The following is a 16,348-nucleotide window of genomic DNA, read 5'->3' on the forward strand; positions in this document are numbered from 1 at the left end:
GCACATATCGACTGGAGAACTTTGAAAGATTTTAGGGGAACATCATAATTGAAAACTATAGCGTTGATTGTTGTAATCTTTGAAAGGAGACGCCAAAAAGGGGGACATCAGATGAAGGCCGCAAGTGATCAGTCATTGCTGATCCACACCGTTCTGCCGTCTGACAATATTTTATTGATGGAACAAATCTGGGTTCTGAGTTTTTACCTTTTACAATTACTTTGGAGTTAAAGGGGACTGTATTGGATGCTGCAGCTCCTGGTCTGACTGTCCCCAGGTTTAGAGAGAAACGTTTACAGTCCTAAATAAAGTTTGCACTGAGTCACAAAATCTACATGACCTGTTCAATTGCTACACTAAAAATCGCAATAATTGTAACTAAGATACATCTGTAAAAACATTCCACATTTATGTACCACCGAGAAATGAATGTTAGAAATCTATTTATAGTTTTAAAAAAAACAACAACTGCTTGGTTTTCTGATACTTATGGCCAAAGTTATGAAGCTCAACCCTACAGGGTATTAATAGCTGCTGTCTGCTGACCCCTGGTGGAGGGAAAGGGCAGCTGAAACACTAGTGGTTCAAGTTTATGCTGTTCAGAGTAAAGTGCTTCATTGATGAAGCAGGCATCTTTTTCTTACAATAAGCAGATCTAGATAGTAAGAAAAAAAAAACCCAGAAAACATCCTAAACATAGCCTAGCATTTCAGTTAATTACCTGGATTAAAATAACTGTTTTATTGTAGCTTGTGGTGAGTTTACTGACAACTGGGGTCACGTGAGCAGAGTTAAATAAATGTGTAAAAGTAACCCCCAACCCAAAAAAAAAACATGATCAGAATGTCTCAATCACACCACCAATGCAGTCCAGATGAAATGCAGAGTATAACTTGCCGAGCCTTTAAGCTAATGAGTTTTCAAAGTCAAAAAATCTGATCAAGAAATGCCAGCTTGTAAAGAACTTCGATCTGTATGTGGGTCAGTAAAACCCTCATGGGGTCATCTCTGGTGAACGCACAGGTAGTTTAGTCTTTTACCTCTGGAGTTTTCTTTGCGGGGGGAGGAACAGGTGCGTGGACTCCGGACGCCTTAGATGGAGCGACAAAATCAAGACTTTCCAAAGCAGCCAAATCCTCCACTTTTGCCTAAAGATACAAAAAATAAAAAAAACAAAAAAATAAATAAAAAATACTTACAAACTGTTTAAAACAATAGATAATGGAAAAGGTGATATTTTGCAAATCCACGTTTTGATACTTCCCTCAGTTAATACAAGTATATAAACAAATAATATAATACTGGAAGGAAAAAAAAACATATCTGCCCCCAAAATAACCATAGAAATATTCCTACATGTTAATCAACTTATCTCTTTTACTTGCAGACAAATTATTTTTTTTAAAAAAAGGCTAAATTTAATGTCTGACCACTGAACAGGTGTATTTGTGGTATACCTGTGCTGGAGGAGCTGAGGGTTTTACAACCGGAGCCTGGACAGGAGCAGCTGAAGACGAGCTCGTGAAGTCTCCAGACAGAAAGTCCAGAGCTTCCCCAGTCCCAATTTTGGGCTACAGGACAGAGAGAAGAATCCATCACTTGACGGGACCCTGATACATGATTCTCTGAAGTTATTGAGCATCGTAACTTCAGAGACTCCCTCAGATTGGACTGAGGGAGTCCAATCTGAACTCCCTCAGATTGGATTTGTTTAGTGTCTAACCTCTGGCTTTGGAGCGGGCAACTTTTGGAGCTCTTCTTTGTTAAACCTATAACCCGGGGGAAGTGTGTCCTCCCTCTCTCCGACCCGCACACCCTTTTCCTGCTTTATTTTGCCTTCCTGTAGACATAAAAAGAGAAAGGACGTACATAAGCAACACGGAGAACATCCTGCGTGACATCAAAAACCTTAGGAGTATTCAGTAGTTTTTTTTTTTTACCGAGACGATGTCCTCAGGCTTAACTTTGGGAGGTTCTGGTTCCGGTTTGTCTTCTGGCAGCATGTCAACGAGAGCGCTGAGAGCATCCGCAGACATTTTGCCGCCCTGAGGAGAGACAAGAAAATCTATTAATATTGATCCCATATCAAAAGGTTCTCCTGTGCAAATGTGAAGTGGGAAATGAGGGACAAAAAGAGAGGGAGAGAAAAAAAAAGGATAAGAGCTTCTGCCACTGCACCTGATCACTCTTTGGTTTATCCATGGCGCCAGTTTTTCCTGCTGAAGGCTTCTTCCCAGAAACAGGAGGAACTCCAGAGGACTCCACTTTCTAAGAGACAAAAAAATATGACATTTATTTTAAATGGAGAAATAAATAAATAGCACATCAGACATCAAGTTAATAAGTTAAATCCCCCACTAAAGTTAACAAACCAGTTAACTTCAGTAAACTCCTAAAATAACTGACCATTTTCCACTGACAAATCTGTCAATGTAACCCCAGCAGTTTTAAAAAAAAAAATAGTTACGAATGAATGAGTTAATCTGGGGACACCTTTTGGTGAAACAGGTGTACTGTACCTGAGCACTGCCAGCGGACACAGCAGCTTCCAGAGAGAGGTCAGCCGGAACCTTTTCTGTTTGCGCTTTCTTGACAGCAGGGGGCGCTTTCTGCAACAACAAGCGACATCAGCGAAGAAGTGAGAAAACATTGTAAACGGAGATGAACCTTACCAATGTAAGGAAGCTACTTTTATAATTTATAGCGACGTCTGCAGCAAAGTTTTTCTATTTAACCTTTTAGAGTTGTCATGGAACATGTTGAAATGACCTACTTTCTTCAATATAGTTATGCTAATGATGTGTATTTTTAAAATGAGACGCTACTAGCTTAAATTGCTTGCCTTTTATTTTATTTTAAAATAATATTAAAACGGACACTGTTCTCTAATGGCAGGAATAGTACCTGAATGATGCTGAATAAAGCTCGGGGAAAAACTGGAGTTGCCTACGATTGGTTTGACTGGTCCAAACTTTGCAAATATTGAGGACGGACATCTCTGTCACATTAATAGTATGTACCTGAGCGGGAGCAGCTGAAGGCGTGACCACCGGAGCCTGGACTTTAGTTGCTGCTGACGGGGTTGTGAAGTCTCCAGATAAAATGTCCAAAGCTTCTCCGGTTCCCAAAGTCGGCTACCGGAAGAGAAAGGAAGGAGCAAAAGAGTTGCAATTTTTTATTTTTTCACCTCTTCCACTAGAAACTATTTAGCATTTGTTTTAGAAGTAATGTACATTTCTCCATGTCCTACCTCAGGTTTAGGAGCAGGCAGATTTTTTAACTCCTCCTTCTTAAACCTGTAATCTGGATGGATCGTATCCTCCCTCTCTCCGACGCGAACACCCACCTCCGGCTTGATGTTTGCCTCCTGTTGAAATTAGTTACGCACTCATGAGAGAAAATTATAATAAGACACTTTAAAAAGCTAAGTGCTTTGGACTAAATTATTTCTGTTACAGCTTTCAGCTCAGAGACGATAAAAGCTGCTGTTTGAGCTCCTACCTTTACGACATCTTCAGGTCTGAGTTTGGGAGGTTCCGGTTTTGGTTCAGCTGGTCCCAACATGTCGTCGAGAGCACCGAGAGCATCCTCAGGGATCGGCTCACCCTGACGGGACATCAGGATGCAAAAGGTGAGTGAATCTGACTCATTTATTCACTATATAGATGGGGTTTTAGACAGGTTGTAGACATTACAACCTGAAATGAAATGAGTGCAAAGAAACCAAACACACAGCTTGTATCAAAGGAAGTCTTATCAATATTTTTATGCTACAGCTAAGAGCGAGGGTCGCCCTAATGGTCGACTAATTTGGTTCATTCGGTGTGTTATTAATAATGTGCTGGCTGTATCATCCATGAGCAAAATCCAATCAAATTCAAAATAAATATCAAATCAATGTTGTTTTTAACCCCTAATTAATGTGTAAACCTTGTCAGGGCCTTTTAAACTCCAAAACCAAAATTATTTTAAGAAATAACCTGGTGGAGCAGCTGGTTTGTTCCTTGAAACCACTTCTGACTTGATTGTTTGAAAAATATGTTTATTTCTGTATGTAGATGAAATAATTACTAAAAAAAAGTCTTACAACTTATAACAAAAGTTAACTTTTCTGGTATTACAAGTTCAAAAATGATCCCAAAAAAAAAAAAAAAAAAAATCAGTAAAAAAAGAAGCCCTCCTATTGTTAACGGGAAAGTCTAAAAGTTACCAAACGTAATCACAACATTTCCAAATCCAAAAATGAACTAAAAGATTTTGATTTGAAACTTATGATTTAGATCTAGCTTTTAGAAATAACTTCTACTTTTCAAAAGCAAAGGCAGCAATTTCACAATCAATGGCTGCGAGTTCCTAAAGCAAACGCGGTGTCTTATTTAAATTTTTATTTAAAATACCTTGGTGGGAAGAGAGGAGGAGGTTTTGTCCATCCTGGGTTTCTTATCAGCAGGAGGAGCTGCTGCAGGAGCTGCAGCAACTTTCTGCAATACAAACACAGAATAAAACCTCCAATCTTCTGTAATGATACCATAATGATGTTTTAAAGATAGGGGTTTTTTATGTCTTTGATATAGGGTTGAACTTTTCCACCCTTTATCAGATTACAACTCCAAACATCCATGAATTTGATTGGGTTCATCAAAACCCCAATCAAAATCATGTGCTCTGATCAGATGAGAAAACAAATGAAGCTTTTCAGCCTAAATGTAAAATCGCCCTGAACCCCAAAGCCACTAGAGTGAAACATGGCAGAAGTAGCATCAGGCTGTGGGAATGTTTTCTTTAGCAGGGACAGAAAAGCTAGTCTAAGGTAAACAGAGCGGATGGAGCGAAATGGGGATGGTCCCAGTCAAAGTCCAGATCCAAATCAAACTGTTTTTGTGAGCGTTTGTTCACAAAAATTACATTTTCAAGATGTGTACAGCTGGAAAACGTACACCAAAAAACTTGCAGCTGGTGTTACCTGGAAAAGTGGCTTCTTGGCTGGAACATAACCACAAGCCTTACTTTTCAACTTTGTTATTAAAAATGTTGTTTTCCTTTCACTGTACAATTATGCATTACTTTGTGTTTGTACATCAAATAAAGTGACTTATTAGAATTTATAGCTTGAAATTATAAAATGTGAAAACCTTTATGGGAAACAAATTCTTTTCCTTTCTGACAAAGATGCTCTTTTGAGAACACTGGGTTTTATGGAAAGGATGGACTAACAGCTGAATGCCAACAAAAAAGAAAAACACTCACTTCCTGCTTCTTGGGCGCCGATGGAGCAGTGGATGTAAAACCCATCGAAAGGGAATCCAGCGCCTCATTTGTGCTCAGCGGTTTCTGACGTCAGAAGAAAAACAGAAAGGTCAAATATCACATCTTTAGTCAGTAAAATGCCCAAATTAGTTCTCTACAACAATCACGCGATGCTCCACTAGATGGCACAAGCTAAAGGAAAAATAATGCAAACCAGACTGTATGTTCCCACACTGAGGGAACAGTAAAGACACACCCTTCCTCACATTCCACAAAGAGAGAGAAAAAAAAAAGTCACAATTAAATGTTTTTAATATAACACTTGGGACATTAACTCAAGTTGTTTTATCAACTCGGAGATAAACGCAAACTAAAAACCCAGGAATGTTATCAGGCTGGACGGAGATTACAGACGAACCAAAGGACTGTGACCTCTGAATAAAGTGGGAGTGGGTCGATGTAGGAGTGGGTGAGCAAATATTAAACTACAGCTGAGGTGCTGCAGCAAGCGCGTGCGGCGTACTGTACGTTCTTGTTCATGCGCACATATTTTTACGAGCGCTGCGTTCTGCTCGACACGAATGGACTAGTTCCAAAATGAGGAGGTAGAGCCGACTGCGAGCCGTTTGCCAAGCCAACACCCAGCAGTGCAATGCAGCAGCAGAGGAACCTGCAGCTCGTACAGTGGAAACAGTAAACGCATGCACGAGTGTGTGTGTGTGGCTTCTTTTGGTTTCACGAGTAGGAATATGTTTATCAGGAGTAAGTTTCCGATCTTTCACTGGGTTTAATTATAGAGTTCGGGAAGCCGCAGCTCCGACACAGGGCAGTACTGAAAGGGTTACTTACAGGAACATCCTTGGGTTTTGCATCTGCAGGGCCAGGAGGCTAAAAATAAAGAGAAGACAAGGATACATGTTTAAATATTAGGACAAAAATAAAGAGGCAGGGCGTGGCGTGGTGGCGTAGGGGATAGCACCATGACCCATGCTTGGAGGCCTTGAAACCGTCGCGGGTTCGACTCCCGGACCCAGTGACATTTACCGCATGTCTGCCCCTCTCTCCTTCCCCTTTCCTGTCACCCTTCTTTTGTATAAGCGATACTAGAGCCCACAAAAAGACCCCCTGAAGGGGTTAAATAAATAAATAAATAAAGAGGCAAAACAATTTAAACATTCAGAGTTCAGCCTGGAGGCCTGATGACTCCACGGTTATCCCCGCTTGAAGATTTTAGACAGAAAATTCCCTTTTACTGAGGTCCGGGTTTTCAGAAGTCAACCATACAGACATATTTTAATATAATCTTTGCATCTAATGTTGTTTTGTGACCTGGGTCTAAAGTTTGCATGATTTAAAGTATTTAATTAATTTTCATGTCTTATTTTTATTCCTCTATAATTGCTAAGTACCTTCTGCTGTGTTGTGTTTTATGTAAACAGTAGCTGTGACAATTAAATCCACCTAGTCAACGTTAAAGTGCAACACTATTGTCAACAATTCGTTCAGTTCTATAAATCTGGCCAAGTTTGGTTCAATAGTGTGAAAGCTTCTTAGCGAGTGTTCATGAAAGGAGACATGAAAGACGCATGCAGAGAAAAAAGCTGAAGCTGTAGAGCAAACAAAGCCTTAGCAAGAATCAGCAAACTGACTATCTCTCCCCCATCTGTGTCCCGGAGGCAGCGTGTCGTCTCTTTCTCCACACCTCTCGACTGTTTCAAAGGTGACATGCTAAGGAACATGCACCACACAATTACACATAGAGCCATGCAAGTATGCGTCAACAATCAACAGGACGATCAAATGCATCCAAAAGCTGTGCCTATGCTCTACGACCTCCGACCCTGTGTAAGTGGGCCTTGAGGAAGCGACAGAATCAGCCCAGGGTATCGTGCTGCTCAGGGTATCGAACTGATCTGCAGCAGGGGCCTGCGCAGGCGACAATTCAGCATGCAACTAGCAAGCAACATGCTTCACAAAGCAAACACACACATAGCTCTTCAAAGCACCTTTACCTGTTTGGCTGCTGCTGCTTTGGCCGTCGTGGGAGGAACTTCCACCTGCACCTGCAACGTAGATTATCATCAGCATCATAAAGAAAACGCCTTCTTCACCCAGACAGTCGATTGCAATCTGAAGCATGTTATCTTTCTGAATTGCAAGATGATGACATATTCTTTTCAGGCAGCTCTGTCATTGTTCGGATTATGATCGTCTACCTTTGTTTGTGCTGCCTTAGTGTCTTCCTTCTTCGCTTGAGCTGAAACATTTCCACTCGCAGCTGCTGCAGCTGGCTTGGACGTTTTAACGGCATCGGCTTTGACTGTTGTGGTCCCAGTTGTGCTCTAAAAATGCAAGAGACGCAACTAATTTACAGGTCAAGTTCATGTCCAGTGTCCACATGTAAACCGTGCATTACATGTGAAGAACACACAGGAGGCAAGACGGCAAGTCCCCGACATCCAGAGGGAGGAAAAGTCTCCTCCAAGCTTTGTGAGGTCAAAAGACGAGAAAGGAAAGTGATGGAAGGGTAGAAGTAAAAACAAAACAAAATGTACACCTCTCCTTGTTATTCAGTTCCTCAGAGTGACTGTGGTTTGCAGATGAGTGTCATGTTATGGGAGAACAAGCGGAGGCATGCTGAGCAAAGAACTGGAGAGCAAAGATTCAAGGTCACTCATACCGCTCCAAGAGATCAAAGTCGATGTTTAACAGAGATCAAAGAAACTTAAAAAGAAAATTCCAACAACCACGTTTAAAGATTATGTTTCCAGTTAAAAAGACAGAAACCAAACCATGTAAAAACTCTGCAACTCAAAGAAGCAGAAAGAAACGAAGAGAGAAAGGTAAGACGTCCTTAAAAGGCACGACGCTTCCAGCTGGTCCGTCCCGGACTGAAAGCAGAGTCTACCTTAGCTGCGTCTTTAGGTTTGGTCTCTGCTGTGGTGACCGCCGTTCCAGCAGCAGGAGAATGGACTGAGGCTTTGACTTGAGAGCCCAGAGACGCCTACGTGACAACACGAAAACCCAAAGTTTTCAAATAAGTGAGGAGTTCATAAGGAAGACCTTGAAGGTGTTAAGGAAAACAGAGAAGGAAACTTAAAGAGTTATCAATACAATGCCTCGCAGAAATTTTCCTGCATTTTGTCACCTTGCAAAAACAAACTTTAATGTCTTTAATTTGATTTTTTTTTTATTGACACAAAAAGTGCATGGATGTGAAACTGGAATGAGAGAGTATGTTTTTTCCAATACAGCAGAAGGTGTATCAATGGATCTCCATCAAACTGTCTTTGCTAAATAGCCCAAAGTCACTCAGATTAGATACATAGTGTTTGAGAACATCGGTTTTAAATCTTTCCATGGATTCCCCAACATGATGTGTGGTCTGGACTTTGACTAGCCCATTTTAGCACATGTAAATATGCTAACCTATACTGTTTCATCAAAGCTGTGGCTGTAGGGCCGTGTTGCTGGAAGACGAACCTACAGTTTAGCTTCTTTTTAGCATGATGCTGCCAACCCTGTGGCTGTCATGTATCTAGGATGTTTTCTGCAAAGGATTCTATTTTGGTCTTCTTGACCAGAGCACCTTCCTCCAAATGTTTTTCTCTGTTCCCTACATGCCTCGGTGCAAACAGGGCTTCCAAAGGTTTTCTTTCAACATCGGCTTCCTTCCTGCCAATCTTCCATAAAGACCGGATTTCATGCGGTGTTCCTTAGTCAGCTGGATTTATACTGAGATTAAACTACGTGCAGGTAAATTTACGTGACTTCCAAAGGGATTTTGTTTTGTTTCGCTGGAATCTACTTGGGAATACAACAGTAACACGAGACTGAATACGTGTGTTTCACCCCATTAACATTTTAATATGTTATTTTAAAAAAAAAAGAAGAGATAAAAATTTATTATTTGTAATCAACTTCCAAATTATAGTTTTTGGTTAGAAAAAAAAAAGAGAAAACAAAATCAAGCTAAATAAATACATTTCAAGGCGTTGTATTTTAGCATCAGCTCTGGATGGATTCAGACGTAACTTTTCATCAGTGATGGAGTTTTTTTTTTTTTTTACTAATAAAACCAAACAAAAGAGAAGCGAAAACAAGTACTGTCCATGACTTTGTAACGTTTGACATTATATTAGTCCCAGCTGATGACAGCAGCACCAACCAGCTCACTGTTAGTCATCAGCCAGTGTGTGTAAAGGAAGATTGAGAAAGTTATTCATGAGGTCAGCCAGGCAGTGAGGAAGGAGTATTCACATGAAGTGGAAAATTATGAGAATATGAGTTATGAGGTCCCACTTAAAAAGAAAACGGCGAGTGATAAGCTTCTGACTCCTGTGTGAGATGAGGACGTGCAGTCCAAACCATAAAGGGGAGTAAATGGTAAAGAGAACAAGAAATTCCAGGTTCCCTTCATGAGCACACCAAGCGTTCAGACCAAAAGGAGAAAGCGGTGCAGGATGTTGCACCAAACAGCCCAAAAGGGCCCTCAACTTTTATTTTGAAGCCCGGCATCCATCTACCTCTGGTTTGGCTTTAGGCGAATCCTTTCCTGTAGTTCCAGCTTTAGCAGCTGCTCCTGCTGTCACACCACTCCCTGTGGCCCCGCCCGCTGCCATGGTAACTACCCCGGGCTTTGTGGTCATGGTGGATCCTGAAGGTGCCTTCTGCAATGCACCAAGTATGGGGAAGTGGGTCAGAAAACTGCAACGTGGGTACCATTCTAATTCTGATTTGAAACGTGTCAGTTTTTAATACACGGCCAAAGATCTGGTTCCTTCAAAATTTATTATTGTGGAATATTTACTGGGTTAATGTGCAAATCAACAACCAGAATGTGGATAAAATATCTTACATGTACCCGTCTTTGCTATCTAGGGCATGCTGGATTGTTACCAGTACTGAACTATCTGAAGTAAAAGCAGTCTTAGTGTGGAGAGTCAGGGAATAGACTCAGAGTTTAAGCTAACAGGGGCTTTCCACTTAAGCAGTAGTGTCCAAATTTTTACCACAAGTGTCAAATTCTACAAGTTAAAAATACTAAATATAATACAAAAAAGCACATTTTTCAAACTGAAAAGAATTTTATAGCATTTGTTTCACCTAAATGATAACATTGACCTTATTAAAAAGGCAGGCATACAGTTACCCTCATTTCTAAGCCAAAGGAAGCTATTTTTACATTTAGAAAAACGTGCTAAGATAATAAAACAAAGGTTATATATAAAGAACTAAGGATGGGATACGGGTCACTGTGCTGCATTTTGTCAAGTTTACTAAAATAGTTACAACCAAGTTTATTTTTGAGTGAATTCACTGGGTGTGCAGTCGCACTAACAATGAAAATAAACTGAAAGCAGGAGACGTGATTCATAAAAAATAAATACCTTGTTTTGTATCGAACATTTTACATTTTGAATTGAAAATTTTAATTCATCATTGAAAATATTGACTGAATAATTTGAATTGAGGGGGCCACACAAGATGACTGTGACTCTGCCAGTCACAGCCGCAGTCACACCGCACGACTGACTGGAAAATCTTCATTTCTGCTTACTATTTACGGTAGTTCATCTTTGATTAGAGGAGTGCTAAACTTGTGGTGGTGTGTGTTAGAAAACAACCAGAAATTTTCTTTTCAGATGAAAGATTTTGGCTAACACAGCAGATTATGACAAGCCTTCATTTCTATTTATTCCTTCATATCAATAAATGATCAGCTGCCTTGCGTTACGTGACTCTTTAAATCTAATGGCCTGACGTTACTGCACTTTGGTGTGTTTTGTAAAACCTGTAAAAAATGGAATCATTCTAAAAGTCAAAACACGCAGACACTTCTGAGCCTCAGGTTGAAGGACAAACAGAAGCACTTAAGGTCTGAGAAAACGTGTTCTGCCAGTAAAACATGGTTGCTCTGCGCATCATACGATGGGAATGGTTCTTTAGCTTTGTAAGGAAGTTGGTCGAGGGAATGAATGAGAAAATGGACAAAGCAAAAAACAGGTCAATCCTTAAGTGCAAAACACTGAATGGTAATAAAATTGATAATTCCACAAAGAAGGGCTCCATAAAATTGACTAAAAATGGGTAAATATTGGAGCGTCCATATGTACAATGCATCTAGAGAGAAACCCCACATAGCAACAAAAGGTAGCTCTATAATTTCGTAACTTGGAGGGATGTATAGAAAAGAATTTGAGTTTAATGATTTTTATTTGTATAAAATTTTTAAGCCATTTATCACTTTCCTCCCAGTTACGCAGCACTTTGTGTCCCCAGAAAAACACGGTAAAGGTTTTCGCAAAATACAAACTCTATAAATTAACACTTTTTAGGCAGACATTAAATCAAAAGATTCGATATACGAATCATTTTTTTAAATAGACATTTTCTAACATTTAACATGTGCAAACAATGTTTGAAAATCTAATCCTTTTGAGGTTTGTTTTGGAGTCACCTCTGAGATGTTTAGAGTAAGAGAAAGGAAACATTTTCTAATGTTTCTCTGGAAATACAGCAAAGAGCATCCGCTCTTTTCTTAAAGATGTCGCAATTCAAGACTACCGAGTTCTGGAGCAGGAAAGGAAACAGCAAGGCAGGTCAGATAATGTGAGGGGAGAGGAGGTCAAGGTCAGTCAGACAGGAAGTCAACAAATGGTTTTCTGTGGCTGAGGAATGTTAAGATACCTCAAACTGTGCGGTGCTCCCAGTAGAGACCTGAGGTGCCGGTTTGGGTGTTGACTGACTTGACTGTGACTGCAGAGAGAAAAATATGGATATAAAAAAGAAAAAAGTCACACATGTGCAGAGAATGCAGAAAAACATCTTAATTATTTGAAGCTCCAAACACAAATATTCAGATTTCACAAGAGCCGGATTGGTGAAAAACACGCCGAAACAAATGTGCATTGAGTCAAGATGCATCATGTAATAATTCATTTTCGAAACGGTAGAACTGCAGCATGGCAGTGTGATCATGGACCCAGTCAGAGATGGAGGAGTTCAGCGCTACATTCCTGGCTGTAGGGTGTGACTGCTGTTTGACAACAGAGTGCAAAGAGACTGTGTTATTGTTGCCAGTGGCAACAGTGAGCAGGGACAGCAACCCATTCTTCAGCTGAGGTCGCACAATAAAATAAATGCTAATCTACTTAGTGTTTTAGCTTCAAGTGTCCCTCCTAGACATGTATTTGAAATGAAGAGTGAATTACTTTAATTCAGTGTTTCCCCTGCCCTGCATGTTTTAGGTGTTTCCCTTCTGCCACACACCTGGATTGAATCTGTAGGTGATTAACAGGCTTCTGCAGCACTTGATGGTCATGCAGTCATTTGAATCAGCTGCTGTGGAGTAGAGGCACATCTAAAACATGCAGAGCAGGGGGGGGGCCTGAGGACTGGAAATGAGAAGTGCTGCTTTAATTTGAGATGACTGCAGGCAAAACCTTTTGGGACCAGAATGTCGTTAAAACAGTTTCAAGAGAAATAAAGAAATTCTTTGCCCTCGGTGATTGTAATATGGACTTAGTTGGCACTTTCTAAAAAACAAAAACAAACAAAAAAAAACAGTCAAAGCAGTCAAAAGGTTAGATATAAAACCAGCTTCTTGAGTGGAAAACAAGTTTAATTGAACTGGTTTATTTTTGGCCTCACTATACCACTGAGGTCAGGAACTCCTCCAGAACCTCAGTGTTACCTTTACTGATTCAAGAACTAGTTTTCATGACCTGTTGGAAAACCAAACTATGTACAGGTCTTAAACTATAGTGACACAAACAGCCGTCCTCAGATGAAATGCCACTGGTGATCATGTTCAAGGAATCACCAAGACACAAGACATTTATCCACTGGAAACTGATGGAATACCAGAGCCACTTTCCACAGTGAAGTGAATTTCATCATCAACTTCCACCAAAAGGGTGACTGAAACATGCAGCGGTCAGTGTAAACCACCTTTTACGTCTTTTGAAGAAATAACAACCACAAAATTTACAAAAACAATAGAGTTAGGGCTTTCAAACCGAAGAGCAACTGCTAAACATGGTGGTGGCAGCATTAGTCTACGGGGCTGTTTTGCTGTGTATTTCACAGAACAGGTTTGACAATGAAGGTTCATGACACATTTAGTTTTTAAAAATTTTAGAATCAATAAAGCAGACTGACATTAAGCTTCTGCAAAGGTTTTCTCAAAGCTTGGGACTTTTAATACAATAAAACCTTTAAGAATTAATTCCACGTCTGCAACAAGAAACCAATTAATTTAAATAAACGCAACCATTTCTGATAAGAGGTCTGGCAAAACGTTGTAGGTTTTTGATGGCGATGGCTACAAAAAGCAGATGGTTTGACTGCAACTTGCTAAGGGAGGTTGGAAAAAAAAAAACAATTAGCGGAAGTGTATGTATTTTAACTCCGAATCAAAGCGGATTGGTTTTTCTGACCTAGCTGAAGTTGCTTAGTGTCATCATTCTATCCTGAAAGAAGCAATTGAACAGAGGTTTAATCTATTTGTTCACTCTGACAACGTGAAATAACGACTGTGGGAAGTGCTTTCTGCGTTTCGCAGCTTAATGTGGGAAAAAGTGTGCAGGATGAATGCTTTGTGTAGTCTGCATGTTGGAAGCATGCCACTGTTCAGGTGGAGCAGAGACTTCAGCAGGACCCAGCCCAGTTCTTTTACATGACAGGAGTGATTCACAGGCAGCCCAGCGCTTTGTGTGCCGTTGAAACATTGTGTATTCAGACTTAACCAAGACTGCCGCTCAACATACTCCACTTATTTGTTCACAACCGAGTTTAATAATACTGTCTTTGACCAACACCTTTTTTATTTTCACCTCTAACGATTCCACGTTTTTTAAAGCGTTGATGTAACACGTATTAAAAAGAAAAAGCATTGCGACGATCCACAACGTGTTGCACCAACTCTTAACTATCTGCAATGTGCGACTCCTGATTAAGAAATCGTTGCACCTCAGGAGAGTTGGCTGTTGCCTTTTTCACACAAAAACAAGCCACAACCCCATCTCTGAATGTGAACTGCACGTCGCTCGTTTTGTTTCCACCCAGTGACAAATTGGAAGAGATGGCTCGTTTAAATTCACGAATGTCCATGTCTAAGCAGACAAATCTGAAAATCCTCAACAATTCAAAGAAAAAAAAAGAAAGAAAAGGGAACTCCATATTTGTCTAGTTATGGCTGTGAAAACAACTAGAACTTCTCTTTCCTGTGTTTTCCATCAGACTGTTGGAAGGTTGACTGTTTAGAACGAGAAGGAAGTAAAATAAAGGAAGAAGTGAGGTCAGAAGCACCCAGAGCATCCCCGCTCCGCCACAGAGGAAGTCACCTTGCCGCATTAAACATCTATGTTCCTGAATTAATAGTAGATAGAAATTGTAGAAAATAGTCCTGTTAATGTAAATCTATGTACACAATGCATGTAGATTCAATTCTACATAAAATGCTGTAGTTTTGCAAGCATGATGTAAATCACTTTGAAATGCCTTGCAGCTGAAATGTGCTATACAAATAAAATTTGATTTGATTTTGATTTGTGTCAGAGCGGTCCACAAAGTGCACAATCAAAGCTAAGGATAGTGGCAATGTCTAGGAGAGCTATGGCTCTCTGCCCAGGGTGGGATTCTCTCGAGGGTGGCAGTAGAAAAAGCTGAATATTCTTGCTTGCGGATTCAATTAAGATTTGAAAGCCGATGTGTAGCGTTCAGAGTAAAACAATACAGCTATTTGTAGCAACTGGCTAATGACGATGAAGCTGTAATCAGTTTCACATGTTCTGATTGTGCACTAAAACTAAAGCCTGCGGTATGCAAGCCATCAATTCTGGATCAAAATACATTCATTTAAAAGTTTTAAACTAGAGTAATCAGCCAGAAAGAGTCCGTTTTTTAAAAGATTTTTGAGGCAAGTTCGGGGAAAGGAAACGGGAAATGAGATACGTGATGACACACAAAAAGGATTTTTTTTTTTTAATGGTTTTGAATAGAGAGCACTGTAAATTCAGGTACGTTTACGAACAGGGCAGGAGGCAGTGGGGGAAAATCACCGAAGGGTGTCATTTCTGGACGCTACTAGCTAAGGTCACAAACTTAAAATCCACAAAGGTGAAAACAAAATGCATCTGGTTGTATCTGCAAAGCCAGTGTCCATGTAAGATCAGCTTCAGAGCCAGCTTTAACAACACAGAGTACACCTTGATGGCGGCGTCCCCTTGAGGCTAAGCCTGCCTTCTGGAAGCGTTGCACAAGCACTCCACCTCCTTCAGGTGCCATTTAGAGAAGACAGGTAAGGCAGCACTTAAACAAACTAGCGATGCAGCAGGCGGCCAACCAAACAAGCCTCATCCCCATGTTAAAAAATGTTTTTTTTTTTTAAAAACAAAAAAAATTGCTGCATTCACATATAGTATATGCTGATCTGCCAGAATGATGAAGAATTTGAAAAATGAATATCTGCACAAGAACGAAAAACGTCTGGAAGCGTTCATTGGCTGGGAAAAACTCAATAATTAAACTTAATGTACCAGAGGTCAGGCTGTGCATTTCCCCAGGCAGATTCAGTCGCTGCTTCTTGTTTGTCAGAGGTAATCTTTGGTCAGGAGAGAGTTGAATTGGCTGGGTGTGTCTGTCACATTGAGCTTCATTTGTCACCCAGTGACAGAATCGGTACACTAAACCGGATTTGTTCAGATCCACCGAAGACGTTGTGACTGACTCAAACATAACAATGTTTTGAGTCCAGAAATTAAAAATATTGCTCTACATCATGAATGGTAGAATACGACAAATTCCAGGTTGCATGTGTGATATCCAGTGCTCCACACATTTTTTTTATTAAAGCAAATTTCCATTGAGAGCAGCTGATGGCATAATAAACTCAGATCTCTCACACAGGTCATCTCCGGCCTCACTCTCCAGGCTAAAGTTTAGTTCTTCATTTAAGAACTAAACTTCTTAAAAGTTTAGTTCCTCCCACACTGCCACACGTCACCACTTCTTCCTGGGTGATCCTCAAAATAACATCAGGAATCCTCTCACTGCAACACCACAGATCACTGATTCAAGCAAACAACCAGATCGTCGT

The 16,348-nt window shown here is 40.3% G+C and overlaps 1 protein-coding gene across 1 annotated transcript in view; it reads right to left on the reverse strand.

Moving 5' to 3' along the window:
• The window catches only part of cast (calpastatin), a 37,916-nt gene that overhangs the window by 5,282 nt on the left and 16,286 nt on the right, over nt 1-16,348 (reverse strand). The window contains exons 3-19 of the mRNA XM_044122819.1: nt 11,938-12,006; nt 9,774-9,917; nt 8,156-8,251; nt 7,464-7,589; nt 7,260-7,310; nt 6,097-6,135; nt 5,248-5,331; nt 4,398-4,481; nt 3,502-3,606; nt 3,251-3,367; nt 3,021-3,134; nt 2,520-2,609; nt 2,179-2,268; nt 1,941-2,045; nt 1,724-1,840; nt 1,458-1,571; nt 1,041-1,148 (exon numbers count right to left, since the gene is read on the reverse strand). Coding sequence (XP_043978754.1) covers nt 1,041-1,148; nt 1,458-1,571; nt 1,724-1,840; nt 1,941-2,045; nt 2,179-2,268; nt 2,520-2,609; nt 3,021-3,134; nt 3,251-3,367; nt 3,502-3,606; nt 4,398-4,481; nt 5,248-5,331; nt 6,097-6,135; nt 7,260-7,310; nt 7,464-7,589; nt 8,156-8,251; nt 9,774-9,917; nt 11,938-12,006 — 1,653 coding nt within the window. The remainder of the gene's footprint in view (nt 1-1,040; nt 1,149-1,457; nt 1,572-1,723; nt 1,841-1,940; nt 2,046-2,178; nt 2,269-2,519; nt 2,610-3,020; nt 3,135-3,250; nt 3,368-3,501; nt 3,607-4,397; nt 4,482-5,247; nt 5,332-6,096; nt 6,136-7,259; nt 7,311-7,463; nt 7,590-8,155; nt 8,252-9,773; nt 9,918-11,937; nt 12,007-16,348) is intronic.

This window comes from Gambusia affinis, linkage group LG07 (genome assembly GCF_019740435.1).
Source record: "Gambusia affinis linkage group LG07, SWU_Gaff_1.0, whole genome shotgun sequence".
In the NCBI taxonomy this organism is placed as follows: Eukaryota; Metazoa; Chordata; class Actinopteri; order Cyprinodontiformes; family Poeciliidae; genus Gambusia; species Gambusia affinis.